Genomic DNA, 15699 nt, shown 5'->3' with positions numbered 1-15699 from the left:
GACAGAATAGTATCTCCTGGGTTTGTCAAACACTAGAGGGCGCTGTCGTGCGAGCCCAAAATGAACAGGGTTATAGGACTTTATATTGGCACCTCGTACATTCATGACACCAGTGAGCGCAAACTGCTTCACTCAGTCAGTGAGCTGATCAGCTCGCCAACCAATCAGCACTCAGTAACAGTAATGCTACCCAATCAGCTCTCAGTAGCAGTAATGCTCACCAATCAGCACTCAGTAGTAGTAACACTACAATAAGCTCTCAGCAGCAGTAACGCTAGTCAACACTCAGTAGCAGTAATGCTACCCAATCAACATTCAGTAGCTGTAACGCAACAATCAGCACTCAATAGCAGTAATGCTAACCAATCAGCACTCAGTAGTAGTAATGCTACAATTAGCACTCAGTAGCAGTAACGCCACACTTCGCGCTCAGTAGCAGTAATGCTATCCAATCAGCTCTCAGTAGCAGTAATGCTGTCCAATCAGCTCTCAGTAGCAGTAATGCTATCCAATCAGCTCTCAGTAGCAGTAATGCTATCCAATAAGCTCTCAGTAGCAGTAATGCTGTCCAATCAGCTCTCAGTAGCAGTAATGCTAGCATCCTGCTACCCAAAACCTGTTTGCTGTAGAAAAAGGAAATTTACAGGTACGTTTTCTTGCTTTTATAGTTAAAATACATCCTTGTACTTTCCAAAATTAAAAGAAGGTCCTGGATAAATGGTTAGAAATTATTTTAACTTTTTGTTTTTAGCGGATTAGCTCCATTCACCCTCCATTCATTTAGGACTCGCTCGAGCGCCCTCTGGTGTTTGGCGGTCATGTTTTTGATACAACAGTAGGAAGAGGAAGTGGCCAGACTTCCCTTAATCTGACTCTGGGACTGCCTACATGCTAACCAGCATATCTAAAAAACAGAAGCTAGCCACATTAGCATGGCTCCATTTTCACAATGCTAAGTAGCAGCTATTCGCTTTCATTAACAGGGAGAAAAAGACCTACGTTATCGACTGGTTGCCTTCAAAACATTCTGAGTCACCATTCATTTCACCACAGAGAATTTTTTTATGACAAATTACTTAAAGCTAGAACTGTTGTGAAACATTTTGCAAACACATTAGCACAGTAGCTACAAGTACAGTATAATAGCAGAACATTTTGCTGAGCCATCATTTGTCTTTTAATGTCAATTAATCCTTAGTATCGTTGATATTGTGCCACATCTAACTAACCTGTGATGTGCTGCACCTCCAATTCATTGTCAACCTACGATTCGAATGCAAACAGCAGGGGGCGATCTGACCACTTTCCTTGTCTACCATTAACAACATTAGCCTCTTTTCACTGAACTATTTCCTCAAAGCCCATTTTAAAATGTCCTTAGCTTCTTCTCCTATAGGTTAGGCCTGACTTAAAGCTTAACTTATCTGGCTAACTGAGAAAACCCTGTATGAAATAACCCCCTGGTGAGTATCAGGTGTTTGTGAGTGCTAACTGTGTTGTGAAGTGCATAGCAGGTTTATGTGTATGTATGTGAGGGTGTTGACCCTGGTGGCACAGTGTGCAAGCATATACAGCAGTGTGTAGCTGGTCCGTGTCTGATCCTGATCCTGCAGGAGGTTCCATGAGGGCCCGCGACACACACGGCCCCGTTACAGCTCGTCGTCCTTGACCACTAGAACCATATACACAAAGTAAGAGTTGTAATCAGTCTCGCAATTCGTCACATCACATAATCAAAGAGTATACGCCTTACGTTGTTTCATAATCCACTGCATTTAAAAAAAAAAAAGAGAAATATAATAAAACATGGCTTAAAAACATCTGATCTATCTGGGCTTGGTCCTAATATTCTAATGAGCACACTTGACTGACATCCCTCAGTCACTCCTAGGTTGCTACACAGAACTAAACACAAAAACACGAGTGAAATGGGTGTTAGGTATGCAGGTGGTGTTGTAGACCCTGCTGTGTCAATGACACACTAAAAATATCCATCATTTACATGTGGATGGCTTAAAGAAAGTAAAGTTCTTATTCCCTTTGCTGCTATAAGTGCACATGGAATGCTAGTGTAAATGAATGCAGATGGATGACGGGCGGATAGATGAGCTAGCTTGCTGGCTCGGCTATGTTGGCTTCGTTAGCTTTCGCTTGGTTGTCAGCTTTTCCTCTGTAAGTTTATTCAACTAGAGGAAAGTAGTCAGAGATAGTAGAACACAGTTTTGTTAAAGCTGATTGGACGTGATAAACACATCAGCCTTGTGACTGGCAAGGATACTGCTTACGCACGTGCTGCCCAAATTGAGAACTGCCTAGTTTACATCTAAAGAGGAGAATTTAGGCTAAATACATCGGCCATTTATTGGGATCGGGAAGTTATTCAGAGGATATACCTTGTGCATGTATGTTGCTTGCCCACAAGAGCAAGATTAATCCCTTAAAATCCTGGGTTTATTACACACTAATGCTTATTATTCAGCAACTACAGAGGCTTCAGTACAAACTGGCTGAGCTATTGTTAAGTTAAAGATGTATGTAATGAAACTTTGGGAGCACTGGTGGGCCCTGGCTATTTAAACGATTAACTTTCTTAGACTGAAAGCAGATTTAATAAGGACCAACATGATAAATTATGTTGAAAGTTTATTTTATTATATAAGTTATATGAGTACAGTGTAAAAAAAACCCAAACTTGATGTTTATTGCTTTCAATGCGACACATTCTATGTAGTATAGCAGTGCTTTGTACTGTACCTGCTACATGATGGCTACTCAACGAATCCAGTAAACGGTGGCCTTAAGCTGGAGCCAACTTCAGACACCAAACATGTCTGGTAAAGTATATTTGGGGTGAATGTAAAAACTGCATACATTTGAACTTTAGAGCGCCAAACCTTCTTAAACAGGGTTAAATACCAACCAGTCTTTCCCTGCAGCCAGCAGCTGATAGCGTGTTGAGACAGGAGCGGAACGCTAAAGGCCTTGGATTATTCAGAAAACTGGCACCAGGTACTGCATGCTGCTGCCAAGGTGCCAGTTTACAGCCACATGGTTTCTGGTGTTTCAGAAAAGGCCATATACATCCTATGCTATTCTACAAAGAACCTGTAACTTGAGGAACATGGATGCAGCTGCACTGGATGATGTTGTTGAGATCCAGTAAGCCATTGTCTTGCAGTATTATTATTAATATTATAATTATTATTTTTATTTAAAATGTCTTTCCTGGGAATTGCACTTTCCTAAGGTGTCAACAGCAGAATTCTCACTTCTATTAATATATTCATAGTAACTGAAGTTAGTCTTGATAATAGTAGTTGGATAATCTACCAATCTGATTCACTTCATACGGCCCATCATGTCATCATGTATTTACAGTTTTATCCTTTTACAGTTTAACCTTGCTAGCAAATGTTTTTTTTTTTCCCCCCCCAATAACTTCACCCACATTCAGCAAGAGTCTCATATAATTTTACTGTTAACTGTAGTTATACTTTGTTGAACTGAATGCTGAAATATTTATCAAACGTTCTATGTATTTACACCACAACTACTAGTAATAATAACAGTAATAATAGTTATTACTAGTGGTGACGGAAGAATTGCTAACTAATTGCTAAATGCTGACTAAGACATGCCTAAATTAGTGTACATGTTATGTAATTAATGTTATAATAATTAAAGTATATTTAGAATTTATAGATAATATAACAATGGTCAGTCAAATTTCTATCCATCCTAGACACCCTACTGAACAGCATCTCCTTGTGGAGAATCTTCTACCTGCTAAACATGAGTGAGCAAATATAGTTATATGCTAGTTTCATTAAGCGATGTGCATTTTTATCATGCAAATTGTCAACTTATTCGATAATCACGGATTGTTTTAGCAATCGATTTTAACTGTGTAATTGTGCCAGCCCTAATATAAACATTTAACTGCTACACATGCTATTGAGGACATACAAAATGGTCACTCACTCTTCTTGGTGGGGATGTCACTGATGGAGTCCACCACATGGATGGTACCCACAGCCGAGGCTTCGCCTTTGGCATTGCTGGCATGGCACTCGTACGAGCCTGCATCCTCCTTAGTGAGTGGAGAGATCTGAAACACACAAACACGCTGTTATCTCCCCCCATCATCTGGTTCTGTACATACCAGAGCTGTCTCAGAGAGAAAGTGGTGGTCCCAGATCAGCAAACACTTGTACTAGGACACTGGAGGCACCAGTCTCAGAAGTCTGGAATCACTGTTATGTAAAACTAGACTGATGTATACAGTGATTCCACTTCATAGGTTTTAAAGCTGTAAACAGGACACTGTAGATGTGTCTAATGCAGAGCTGTAGATGAAAGCTATATAAGAATGAAGCTAAATTATACAATATACAGTCATATACAAACATTTGGACACCCCTAACCAAACTACATGTTTTGTTGAGGTGAAAAATAAGCACACATCCTCTACCGAGAACACACTTCTGCATATCTGAATGCCCAATTACTGTTTATTTTCTGAATTTAACATATTAGGGAAAAAAACATAAAACCTGGCCTGTGTAAAAGTTATGGCTTGTTTTATATGTTAAACTTAGCAAATAAATCAAAAGTATTTCTACAGTTTGTAGAAATATGCAATATTTAAGTTTGTTCCTGTATAGGATGTATTATTTTGTATTTTGACCAGGGCTGGTCAAACTTTTGCATGTGATCATACATAATATTAATTTTATAAATATAAATATGAATACCTTGTAGTTCAAAAGTGGTGATCAAATCTCTGGGAAGCTAATTTGAAAGGAAAACACAATAAACGGACATTGATAATGTATTTTTTATCATATAATTTAGGTTCTTGTTATTTCTAAAAAAAACTTAAAACAAATTACATATTCTGTTGAAGTGAAAATAGGTGAACATATCCTCTATAGGGAACAAAAAGTGTGCCATAACTTTTGCACAGGCCGCATTTTATAGTTGGTCACTAAAGTTTTGCATGTGACGGTCTATTTTGTGTCTAGCGTCTAGTTTGTACTATTTCAATCTTCTAAGGCTATTACTGCAAGTGACTTCAAACAGCATATTTGAAAAACACTAATAATCTTGAAGTGTTTCACTGTGCTTTCACACTGAACTACTTTCTGGCAACTGACAATCTGTTTTAATGGTGCAGACTGCGTTAAGGACAAGTTCTTATGGAGCTTATGGAGTGTTGTGTCATCAGCTTTGTGCAAAAACAAAACAGAACAGAACCTCTTTTGTGCACTTTTACACAACCAAAGTCAACTTGCAAAGCTCCAGACTGTGACTAAAATGGTTGCAATTGTGACCACAATTATTAATTTGCGAGTAATAATATTAATTAACTTGCAAGTGGCGACAGGTAGCAACTTTTACTACGATTATTATTATTTTTTATGGGTAACTATTACTATTGTTCTGTATTTATTACGTTTTTGTGTGTATATATTTTCTTTTATCATTTTTCATCTTAAAACGTTACTGATGTCGGCGTGTAGAAAATGGCGAAGTGAAAAATATCAGATGTTTCACACAATCTACATCTCTTTCAGACCTTAAGAGGTCATCTGCTCAACCTCAGTCTGACTCAGTTAGGACCAGTGAAACACTGTAGTGGTAACACCTCTGCCTTCTGCACTGTAGACAGGGGTTCAATCCCCCACCTGGGTAAGCACCCTACACTATGCCAATCAGAGTCCTTGGGCAAGACTCCTAACACTACCTTCACCTACCTGTGTAATAATTATCAAAGCTCTGGATAAGAGCGTCTGCTGAATACCATAACTGTAAATTTCAGAACTTCTTGGCTTCAGGAATTTGCGTGGCTCAGATATGATAACATAAAGCAGACTATATTGCGAATTCTGTTCGAAAGCAAGCAAAGATGTAGCTGGAAAATGGATTTCTTAACAGGAACGAATCATTTAAAAAATAACAGACGGTGAAAAAACACTGCGAGAGTTGAATACATAACCCTGAATTTACACCGGCTGCGTCACGACGCGACAAAGCGGACAGAGGTCATTCATTTTCAATGAGATCTGGCGACAGGAGGTGGCGCGAAAATTGGCAAATGCGAAGTGGGTGGAGTTGGAAGTGATGTGGCGATTGCCAACAGGTGTAGTACGCGCTTATCTCCATCACTGTAAAACGGTACGGTCCTTTTTCAGTTCCTAAATAATTGTTCCTACTAGAGGTGGAATAAAGGTGGTGGTGAGTTTTCCTGACTGCACAGACATGGGGATTAAACACAAATAAGCCAATGACCAATCATTTGGGCGACAAGAGGTGAAAAGTCGCTGGTGGTATGAACGCAGGATAAAATCGCACATGATTTTATCGCTCCTACAGAAACCCCCTCACTCGCTCAGATGACAAAGAATTAATAGAGCTTAAAATAACATTCAGCACAGCCTACATGATAGCAGGTAAAGAACTACCCTTTACCAAAGTCACCTCCCAAATCTTGCTAATGAAAAACAGCAGATTACATGTGTCAAGAATCAGGCAGAGATACTTAAAGGGGAATTCCATCGATTTTTCAAATTTTCTGTACAATTCATTCAGATTGTTTTAATGTGACATGGTTCGTTTGCAGAGAACTTACAGACTCATGTCTTTACAGTGATGGTGATAAAAACCAGGACTCTTGATGTCTACAATGCAACTGCAGCCATTCCATTTACTATCCAAAACCACCAGTGAACCTACGTGTGTCTTCTCAGTTTTAATGTAATGTTGATGATGGTAAAATAGTGGTAAAGCTGAAAAGTCTTTGGGGACTATTTTGCTTTAGAACACTCTTCATGTATCCCTCCACCATGAATGGATTCAAATGAACTGATTAAAATATGTTTAAACCAAAACTTTATCACAAAGTTGCTGCAAAACAATGTCTCAGACATCAGGCAGTGTATTCATAACCATTTCATGTAATACCTTTCTGGGAGGAAGCTTTTAGAGATGTAACTCCTCTGATGTTTGGTTCCTATCATCATCGCTGTTAACAGTTCTGACTCAAAGTCTCTCTAGAACAAAGCGTTTCATACCAAACCACTCTGCATGATTTTGCTGACATGTTAACCATTTATTATGCCGAAATTTTGAAAAATTGGGTTGCCCTTTAAATCACAGAGCTGACTCGGGGTAACACAAAGATTTATTTTTCTGCATATTATTATCTGGCAAAAAATAAGCTATTGGCATCTGACTTGTCTGCCATAGTCTGTTGAAAACACCACTACAGACATAACAGTTACATCAGATGTGTTAATGACTCATGGTATAAATCAGATAATTAATTAGTGTGGTTAGGGAAGCTGGTGTGGTCCAGAGGGCTTACCAGGACCCAGCCGGTGACCTCGTACTTCTCTGGACCTCCGCGCATCTGGATGGCCAGATTATCTTGGTCTCCAGGGAGAAGCAGCATCTTTCCCTTGTCATTGCTGATCTACAGAAAGCAAAACATCACCCATTAAAAAAGTAAAATCCAAGAGGTGAACAGTAGAAGTAAAACTAAACTAGATTTAGTTAAGCAACCTTTCTCATCCATCTCAAGTCAAACGATCATGTTGTCTCTATGACAGTCATAGGCTAAAGAACCTTTCTCTGAAGAACCGTTTCTGTAAATGAGATTTGTGAGTGTGAAGAACCTTTTTATAGTTTAAACAACCTCCACAAAACATAACTGTTCTAAACCAATTAAAGACTTTTCTCTAGAACCATATACTTTTAAAGATAAAGATGCCAAAAAGTGTTCCTTGTGTGATGCCAGAGAAGAACCATTTTTGGTTCCCTAAAGAACCTTTCAATGGATGGTTCTTTAGCGAACCATTTTTGTAAATGAGATGTGTGAGTGTGAAGAAACTTGTTAAGGAGTAAGCAGCCTCTGCATAAAGTTAAGGCTCCAGGAAGAACCCTTAAATTGGTGAAGAAACTTTACATTATGTGGCAGTTCTTTAAACCTTTAAACCTTCTGGACGCTCACAAATCTCAACTGTTATCTCAAATATTCAAGCATGGTTCTTTAGGGAACCAAAAGCGTTTCTTCTGTGTTTCTTGTGTTACTCTGAGAACTTTTTGTGGCGCTTTTTTAAGAGCGTGCATCCAAGCAAAGAACCTTTTAGGAGCTTGTATTTTTGGAAAGTTTTTCAGGCTCACTTTGTCTTGTAAGAGTTCTACAAGAAGTTGAAAAGAAACTTAAAATATTAAAAATTAAAAAATTGTTGCCCTCAATAATACCTTTCTGCACTGCACAGGAACTTTTTAGGATCATTTAGCGACCATTCAGGGTCTGCTAATTTCCCCAAAAGGCTCCTTAGGGGCCTTTAAGAGCTGAAGAAGTGTTGAAGAATTCTAAGACATAAGTCGGCTCTGAGGAGATGATATCAGAATTTGAGAACCATGAGATCTATTATAATGGAAAGCAATGAGAATTCAATGAGATCAGTCCAAGATTTGCATGATCAAAAGCAAACAAGCTTGATCTGGGTCACTATTTCAAAAATACCAAAGTTACACATTACACCACCTTCAGGGAGCTCTGGACCTCCATTCATTCAACATGTGAGAGCACTGACACAAAGTGAGCTGACAGCATGATGAACATTCTCTAAACACCTCCAGCAAAAACACATTTTTTCCGGAGGTCGATCTGATGGCATGTTGGTTTTGCTGGAGTTCTGCTGATGCCTGATTGAAAAGTGATGTATGTGTCTTCTCAGGAATTCACCAAGAGCCTCGCGTATCTGCTTTTGACTGAACTTTTCATTGAGATGTTCTACGCTGTGACAAGCACACAGTAGGAACCGTTCCGTTTCTCCACTGTAGAGATTTCAAGAGAGATAGGTGTTCACAACCCACAACCTCACAAACCAGGGGCTGGTAAGTGTAGGACAAAAGCTTTTTAGGCACAGTAATGTGCAGTAAAAACGGCCATTAAGTACAAGTTATTCATTTTTCAGAAAACAATTTCTGAGGAGATACAACATGATCCACTCTGGCTTCCTATCAGAAAAAATCCACAGGTGTTTTTATCCATTCTTCCACTGTGAGAAGATAACTCGGTGCTAAGGGTCTGAAAGGATGTGTAGCTGTCAAGAAGGAGTAACTGTAAAAAATAAATTTGCACATTAAACAAAAAAGCTGCTGGTGTTCTCAGAACAGTGGACTGACCACCCCAGAGTCCAGACCTTAACATCACTGAATGTGTTTGGGATTATTTGGATCGTGAAAAACTTCTAAGGCTGAACTTTGGAGGAGTGGAAAAACATCCACAGTTATTACTGTCAGGCTGTGAAAACACAACACATTGTAGATTCATACTGAACTATAATCATTTCATCAAATAACACAGACTGTAAAAACTACACACCACAATATTACTGTCAGACTGTAAAACTGCTAATACTGCAGATTCATACTGGGTTAAAATCACTCCACATTTATTACTGTCAGACTGTAAAAACTACACACACTGCAGATTCATACTGGATTAAAGTCTCACCACAATTATTAGTGTTAAATCTTTAGTTTAGTTACACAGCATATGCCTGCATATCACACAGTGTACACCTCTGGCCTTAGGGAACTGATAGAGAATTTCTGGTATAGTCATGTTTGTTGGCATGTAGAGGATGTTAGCTGTAATGGGCAATGATGTGATGCCATTTTGGACGGAAACTTCCTCTCCTAAATCCCTCCCTTGTTTCCGGCCCTATTGTTGCTGTATGGTGTTATTCATAGCTGCATGCATCCTTTCACACAGTCTGAGCCATACTGTACACACACACACACACACACACACACACACACACTCACACACACACACACACACACACACACACACACACACACACTCACACACACACACACAGAGACTCAATGACTCACTGCCTAGTTTTCTGACTGGGTTAACGGTCAACTAAGGAGAATTAGTGGAGAATGTAAAGCTGCTAAGGGCCACCTTAAGCATGCACAGCGTCATTACATTGTCAGTTATGGCCAGAAGACAGCATTTCATTTAATTTTACAACTGTATATCTGCATATTTACTAAGAAATGATCATGTGTGGTAACTGATGGAGTCGGATGCAGCAGATAGACATTAGGTTGAAAAACGCTGCCGTGTTCCTTTAAAGCGTCAGTAAAATCATTCAGGACTGTGTCTCTGAAGTGTACCTTCTTCCAGGTGACCACAGGTGTGGGGACCCCGATCGCCTCGCAGCTCAGGAAGACCTGTGAGCCCGTCACGTTCCACACCTCTCCAGGAGGAGTCACAATGGAAGGAGCTGAGAGAGAGGAAGGTTGCAGTGAGAAAGGAGAAGGGAGAAAAAGAAAGGATGAGAGAAGAGAGAGAGAGAGAGAGAAAGAGAGAGAGAGAGCGTTAGAGCGAAAGTGTGCATGTAACGACATCTTATCATTCACAACCCTTAACAGCCTTCATACAAACCTTTACAACAAATTCCACAGAAAGTTAAGTCCAAATGATTTACAGCTCTGTTCTTCAGGCCAGACTGTTACAAATGAGGGCTAATCTACTTCTGCATAGATCATTACGGTCCTGTTTCACTCTGACTGGACCTCACTGAAGGTTTAGTTATCCACTTCACAAATGTTCCAGTTTGTAAATCTGAGTATTTCTACTCACACAGCTTGATATTCTCTTAACAGCAGACAAAATACATGAACACCTTGAAGTGACTCTTTGATTTTAAAACCAAAAAAGACAAAGCAAATCTGCTGTACTACTGTGGTCATGTGCTGTGTGTATTCCGGCTGGGAGTGACAGCATATGGCTGCAAAAAGGCCATTTTGAATTCGTGACTGTGATGTCATAACCATGACCATATTCACATCACTGCCCATTCACCATATAGCAGTTTAGCCTCTCCCATTCATGCTGAAGTGATATGAAGTGTTGTTCTTGCAGATGTTCAGCAAAAGTCATTAAGAGTTGAAGATGTAGGGAAAACAAAAAACTAAGTAGTCTGGCTGTCCTGAAATTGTGAGTTCATTGAAGTTCTAATGGTAACTTTACAGAACAATAAACTGTGTTTTACATCCTGTTCCCGTATTATTTGAAGCTCATTTGAAGAATTTTGCAACCAGCTTGCTTACTTTTTAAGTTAAAGGGTCCTATATATTTACTAGTGTCACCGATACTGGCGCTTAAACGCCGTATCGGTATCGGTGATGGGGATACCGATACCTGTGACCGATACCACAAAGCAATGCATGCCAATAGACAGAACTTAACGACACGTCAGCGGTTTGGGACGACAAGCCGCAGCAAAAACACTCTTGGTAGAACAGCAGAACGGTGTAACGGCAGCATTTGGTGTGAAAAACAAGCTAACGGAGCCGCTTACCTGGACAGCTGAACTGCTTCTTTCAGCAATCACTCGTCTGCTGCTGTGTTGCCACACAGTCTGAGTTAATGTTACTGACTGAGCTGAAGGAACCACCGGACTCTCGGCGTAATGATAGCCTTTAGCCTCAATTTAGCCCTTACCACAGCAGCCTGCTAGCTAGGCCTGTGCGTCCGCTCAAAGCCAGAAAAAACACTAAAAGTCGCTAACACTGACAGCGTGACCGACGGTGAAATTTACGGAATTGATGCTCAGAGATGCAGCGCAATTGAACAAGATGTATGTATGAGACAAATGACTTGAGAAATTCGAATGTGAAACAACATTCAGCTCCGTTTTTGAGCCACAGAAGCTGTTGTGCGCTGATGTGTGAACACCACAGGTACACTGTTCAGTCCTGTTTTTCACAGTAAAGATATTTTACGTTTACTTAAGTTGTTAAACTAATTATATAATAGTAAATACTAAATATATACAGTAAATAAACAAAAATAAGCATCTAATAAATATAATCTAACAAGTAAATGCCACCTAGCCTGTGCTAGGTGGCATTCATGGTAATTCATGGTAATTTTGAAACTGTAACTATGTTTACATACTACATCAAACTCTCTAGTGTACACAAATGATGAGGAAAATCGGCCCTTTAATACACTGAATCTTTTTTTTTACAGTATATTTATTTGTTTGTGTCTAATTAACATCTCCAGTCAACATCAATCACATTAATGTTTTGTTTGCTTGTCATGCCAATTAAGTTTAATTTGACTGATTTGATTGACAGAGAGAAAAAGAGAGAGAGAACGAGAGACACTGCGCCAGAGAGGCGTTTACATTTACAGACCCTGCTGTTAATCCAGAGCCATCATGCAGCTGTAATGAGCTGTGTGAAGGTTCAGTGGTGTGAACAGCCCTCTGGATTTGCCTTTAACAACAGCGCAGCTCTGTGTTCCTAAGCGGGACGCTGGTGTTTGATCAGAGTACGTCTCCCATTCACCGCCCCAAATCCCCCCGGGAGGCTGGAATTTCAGACATGTCTGTTCAGCGACGGGGAAACGGGTGCCACCCTGCATAAACACAACAGCATCCAGCCTGATCTACTGCAGGCGTGACGAAGTGTGGTGTGTTTTTATCTATCACACAAGCCTTCTTAACCGTTTCCAGGGTAACGTCAATCACCAGGTTGGGAGATATTTCAACCTGCGTCTGTCTGCTGTGGAATTTATGGATCTCTGGTCCTGAAGCCAGTCTCACAAAGTTTCTGTCTCATTTACAGAGTTACATCAACATGGCTGTGTGCTGTACATCTAACCTGCTTCAAGGCAGGTTACAGTCACGATTTTGCACCATAAACAGCTTCACACCAGGAACAGAACTCTGACAGAGGTGGACTGGTTAGGTCCCTTTGTTCTTTGTGATGTTTAGAAGTTGTTTTGTCTGCTTCTCACCATCCAAGTAATCCCAAACACCCAAAACTGCACCGAAGCCTCAGTAATTAAAGGCAGTGTCACTCTTCTTCAGTACTTACTGTGTCCACTCTTTGCCGTTATTACTTTCTTTTCAAAAGACTCGCTTTCAGTTTTTAAAGAAATCTGCAGAGATATTTTCCACACCTCCAAAGTTCAGTCTTAGAAGTTGGTTGCACTTTCTGCTTCTCACCATCCAAGTAATCCCAAATACGTTCAGTGATGCTGAGGTCTGGACAGCTACTTTGTTTGATATCTTCTTTTTTGTCTTTTTTTCTTTTCTCAGTAAGAGCTTCTTGACAGCTACACATCCTTTCAGACCCATAGCTTTGAGGTGTCTTCTCACAGTGGAAGGATGGCTGTAGACTTTTTTTAGGACTCCTTTTTTTAAGAGTGGGGCTTGATTTTCTCGAAGTGCTGTTGAGTCCTTGGCTCTACACAGAATCTTTTTGAAAATGATTCTGAATAGCACCAAAAGGTGCTATTGTTACGATGTCCAGTTTTTTCAAAAAGGTTGAAAAAACACACAACACATTCTCCTTAAGTCTGAAGAATCATTTAAGCATGCAAATAGTTCTTTGTTCATTGCTTCTATATAGAGTAGAGGTGGGATAAAATATCGATACAACGATATATTGTATCGCTTTCTTTTGTGATACGTTATCGGTACACTGGCACTGAATATCGATTTATTAATTGCAACATGCATGCGCTGCAAACAAACTAAACAGACTCCCCCTCCAATTAGATTTCTTCAGCTTCATGGTGGCGCTAAGATGTTAATCAAATAAATAGAGTAAACCTGCGATAAAGAAAAAGAAACTCACAGCAGAGAAATGGTGGACAACTGAGGAAAACAAATAAAAAAAGGCACCGTCCTCTTTCAAGTCGAAGATCTGGGCCCACTTCGGCCTTTACAGCATTAAAGGGACAAACGAAAATGCTTGAAATGCATAGCCACCTTCGTTGTCATCATCCTGATCTGTTTGTTGAGAAAACAGCTGCCACAGTTGCCACAACTCGAAGTCAGCCTACAATTAATATAGTTTTTAAAGCAAAACTTTCTTTTACGTCCCCAACGGCTACCAGTATTACTAAATCTATCACTGGGTTTATTTGCAAGGACCTTCACCCATACAGTGTAGTCGAAAATGAAGGTTTTCACAAAATGCTCCAAACCCTGGAACCAAGATATGACAGACCGGGCCAGAAATATCTCACTGAAAACGTTATTCCAGCGTTGTATGCAAAGATGAGAGCAAAGGTGGAGGATGCACTTCAATCTGCTGAGAGTGTTGTACACACCTGCGATGCATGGACTTTTATATTAGTAGTGAAATTCAGTGAAACTGACACTAATTAAGTACATAATTCCTGCTATTTGCCTATTTAGGAGCATTTTATTTTCTTCACTTACACAGATGTTGTAATGTATTGTAGAGGATTGAGTATAATAGAATCGCAGTATCGTGATATCATAATTATCGTGGGCAACATATTGTGATAATATCGTATCGTGAGATGCCCTGTGATTCCCACCCCTAATATAGAGCCACTCTTTTAACTAAAGAACCCTTGAACCAGTGTAGGCTTGTATAACTTCCATAGAAAAGCCTAGCCAATATACTGAGATGGTCTGGGGCGGGCACACACTAGCCACCATGTCCATCTAGTGTCAGCTAGAGGGGTATAAAGTAGGGTGACTTCATACCCCTCTAGTAGAGGGCTATAAGTTTAACGTAAGTTGTTCATGAAAACCGCACTCAAAAGCACAACTATATTTTAATATATATATATTAATAGCATTTAATATATATTTAATTCGCTTAAGTTGTTGTAAGTTGTTCCAAAATGTTGTTGTTCCAACTTTGTAAGTTTCCGTTTACTATGTATTAAAGTGTGTTCAAAGAGTAAACATTAAATGTATGTACTAAAATTTTACATATGCTTTTAAAAAGTACAAAAAAAGTACAAAAAGCCTTGTTTTTTTTTGGATAGTAAATAAAATGGACAGTAAATGTGTTGTAGACATGGTGCCCCCTGGTTCCTATCACCAACACTGTAAAGAAATCTGAGTCTCTACAAATGAACCACTTTACACCAAACCACTCTGAATGACTGTTTACATCTTAACCTTTAATTATGCACAAATTTTGAAAATTCGGTGGAGTCCCCCTTGAAGGTGTATGTGATGCACAACAGCTTCTTCAAAGTTAGTACCGACTTCAGCCTCTCACTCACCTCTCTGGCACTTGCCCTTGTGCTGCACCTTGATGGCAATCTTGCCCTCGCTCTCCGCGCGCGCGCTCGCTGCCTTCAGCTCGCACGCGGTGCTGTAGCTCACGTCGTCCGTGCCGCACACCTCGTAGTCGTTCTTGCACATGCACACGCCGGTCCTGCTGCCGCTCTTCTTCTCCTTCTTGCTCTTCACGCACTCCAGACCCGGAGCGCAGCGCGCGGCCGTGGGGCCATTGCGCGGGCCACACGGTTCACCCAAGCCGGGAGCGCGAGAAGGGGACTCGGACTCGGGCGCGGAGGACCGCTCCGCGCTCCCGTCGGCGGCGACGGAGAGCCACAGCGCGAGCGCAAGGACGAGGAGGCGAAACATGACGAGGCCAGCGCAATGTGGCGCAGTGGCGCGCGCAGCGGGCAGCGAGAGACGCGGCTACGCCCACAAAACAAAGCAGACACAAAACCTTGCCTGCTGTGGGCGGGGCTTCCCATGTAGGCACTGAAAGTTGATATAGTTTTATAAATAAAGAAATTAAAGGGGAACTCCACCATTGTTTCAAAATTTCCGCATAATGAAATGATGTGAACAAAGTCATTCTGAGTGGTTT

The 15699-nt window shown here is 40.4% G+C and overlaps 1 protein-coding gene across 1 annotated transcript; it reads right to left on the bottom strand.

The window, feature by feature from the left end:
• Nucleotides 1-521: 521 nt before the first annotated feature.
• igfbp7 (insulin-like growth factor binding protein 7) lies at nucleotides 522-15468 on the bottom strand. Its single transcript, XM_036589180.1, has 5 exons — nucleotides 15101-15468; nucleotides 10204-10313; nucleotides 7367-7474; nucleotides 3982-4108; nucleotides 522-1672 (listed from the first exon to the last, which is right to left on the bottom strand). Exons 1-5 carry the CDS (start codon nucleotides 15465-15467, stop codon nucleotides 1650-1652), a joined length of 735 nt encoding a protein of 244 aa, XP_036445073.1. The 5' UTR covers nucleotide 15468; the 3' UTR covers nucleotides 522-1649.
• Between the last annotated feature and the right edge of the window lie 231 nt (nucleotides 15469-15699).

Source organism: Colossoma macropomum, unplaced genomic scaffold (assembly GCF_904425465.1).
Source record: "Colossoma macropomum unplaced genomic scaffold, Colossoma_macropomum, whole genome shotgun sequence".
Lineage (NCBI taxonomy): Eukaryota > Metazoa > Chordata > Actinopteri > Characiformes > Serrasalmidae > Colossoma > Colossoma macropomum.
This window is presented reverse-complemented; position numbering and strand designations above follow the sequence as displayed.